Source organism: Temnothorax americanus, unplaced genomic scaffold, assembly GCF_048541705.1.
Source record: "Temnothorax americanus isolate GAGA-0224 unplaced genomic scaffold, ASM4854170v1 Scaffold78, whole genome shotgun sequence".
Lineage (NCBI taxonomy): Eukaryota > Metazoa > Arthropoda > Insecta > Hymenoptera > Formicidae > Temnothorax > Temnothorax americanus.
Genome location: NW_027509801.1, coordinates 196,474 through 198,485, shown reverse-complemented (window position 1 = coordinate 198,485; position 2,012 = coordinate 196,474). Strand labels below are relative to the sequence as shown.

At 39.3% G+C, this 2,012-nt stretch overlaps 1 protein-coding gene across 3 annotated transcripts; it reads left to right on the top strand.

Moving 5' to 3' along the window:
* Nucleotides 1-3: 3 nt before the first annotated feature.
* Nucleotides 4-1,782, top strand: LOC143906981 (mitochondrial coenzyme A diphosphatase NUDT8). Of its 3 annotated transcripts, none has more exons than XM_077423412.1 (3): nucleotides 4-171; nucleotides 539-769; nucleotides 888-1,782. In XM_077423412.1, exons 1-3 carry the CDS (start codon nucleotides 124-126, stop codon nucleotides 1,374-1,376), a joined length of 768 nt encoding a protein of 255 aa, XP_077279538.1. In that variant the 5' UTR covers nucleotides 4-123; the 3' UTR covers nucleotides 1,377-1,782. The 3 variants fall into 3 exon arrangements, with proteins under 3 accessions (XP_077279538.1, XP_077279539.1, XP_077279540.1); XM_077423413.1 differs by lacking the exon at nucleotides 4-171 and adding an exon at nucleotides 219-393; XM_077423414.1 differs by lacking the exon at nucleotides 4-171 and adding an exon at nucleotides 236-377.
* Nucleotides 1,783-2,012: the final 230 nt, after the last annotated feature.

Sequence of the window (2,012 nt, the reverse complement as noted above, 5' to 3'; positions counted from 1 at the left end):
ATTGCGGATTGCGGCAGTTGGCAAAGTACGTGGTCCGTCGTCCGTCAACGGTCGAAGTGCGCGCTCTGCGGTCTCGTCGTGGTTACGTTTTACTGGATTTATGTCACGACAATCTGCCGATTAATGAAGTTACCCGCGGCGTCGATGCGCCCTTTTCTACGTGCCGCCTTCGTAAGTGTCTCGGTCTCACGAAGCCGTCGTCAACATTTCGAGGGAACCTCTCGGATCATGCATTATTACGCTTACGCGTCGCATCTCGCATCGCGTTTACGTCAGACCGCCACCATATGCGCTACTGATCTTATAATTGTCGTAAAATAAGCTCGTAGGATAGGTCAGAGTGCCAATGGTGGGAAATTTGAAATGAAAGATCGCTTGTATGTATTAACGTATGTACGTTATGTGTTATGTTTATATATTTTATATTAATTTACAATCTCTCTTATCTGTTAACTTACAAGATTAAACCCAATAAAATGTACTAATCCTATATGAAAATTATATGCTGAAAATATACTTTTGTTTTAATTATTTCAAGTCCATAGCGCCCGAACATCGCGTTGACATGATCGATTCCACCCTGAAGCCCGAATTCGTGCTTTCGGAGAGCAATCGTAAGGCTTGCGTCGAAAAATTCAAGTCCATCCGGGTGCCAAAGGCGCGCAACGTGGCAGAAGCAGCCGTTTTGGTCCCGTTATGTTTGTACAAAGGAGAACTCGGTTTATTATACATGCTGCGGTCCACGAGGGTCACGTCCAATCCGGGACAAGTCAGTTATTTATATTCTTACGATTAGTATCTGTAAATATGTTTAAAAAAGTTATGCGAACAAACGTATATTTTAAGTTAATAAATTTTGGCTCTCTTCTCAAGGATATCTGTTCTAGGTATCTTTCCCGGGTGGCATGCGCGACGAGACTGACGTCGATCTACGGGAAACCGCGTTGCGAGAAACCTGGGAGGAGCTCAATATCCCTAAGGAGAAGGTCGACGTGTGGACCACGGGAAATCTCATCGGCAAGGGCAACGTTAACGTAATGCCGGTTCTAGCTTATATCGGCGAGGTAGTGCCGGAAAAGCTGGAGATCAATCGTGACGAGGTGGAAGAAGCGTTCGTAGTTAGTTTGCAGAAATTGTGCGATCCTGAGCTAATTCATTTTACGAGTTTCCGCCATCCAGTTATGACCCTGCCGTGTTATCTGGGTGGAAAGCACCGTGTCTGGGGATTTACCGGCGCTATCACTCACTTGGCGCTCGAATGCTTGGTGCCGCGGGTCTACAAATACAAGTTCTTTTCGATACGACCGATAACGAATGATTCTAGCGAGACGGAATCGAATTACTCTGATTATAACGCGACGCATTCGAAGATATAAAGGGTAGATTAGAGTAAAAAAAGAGAGCAGCAGAATTTTAATGAATTCAAATTTCGATGCCGATAGGTTTCCATGTTCGTATACGCAATGGTCTAAATTATCGGTAACCGGGAGAGAAATCAGAAATATTTTTTTATTATATTGAAAATTGAATTTATTAAAATTTCGCTCGATTTTAAATCTTGTGTATAAATTTTTGAATGTCAAAATTTAGTTTGAAATTGATCATTCAATTCTAATTCCATAACTTTGGAATGGAATTGAATTTAGATATTTTCTAGGACATACTCCAAACTTGTTGCAGGTTATGGTTATTTAGCGTAATATATATTAATATTGGTATTTAAAAAACATCGTGTTTATAACTTTGTACAAAATTAAATTGAATAAAACTTAATAAACTTTATATTTTAGTATATTCATAGCTCAGAGCATATAAAGAAGAATTGTCAGCTGATTGCGTGGAATTATATTTAGTCATTTGTTTTTCTTTGACAAAAAATTATTTTCTATTTTAATGAATATTTAATATCATCATATATAGAAAAGAAACGATCGATAATCATTGGAGTAACTTCGGCAATTCTTCAAGACTTATACAAATTCCAAATCTAATGTGCGATATCTAATAGGAGA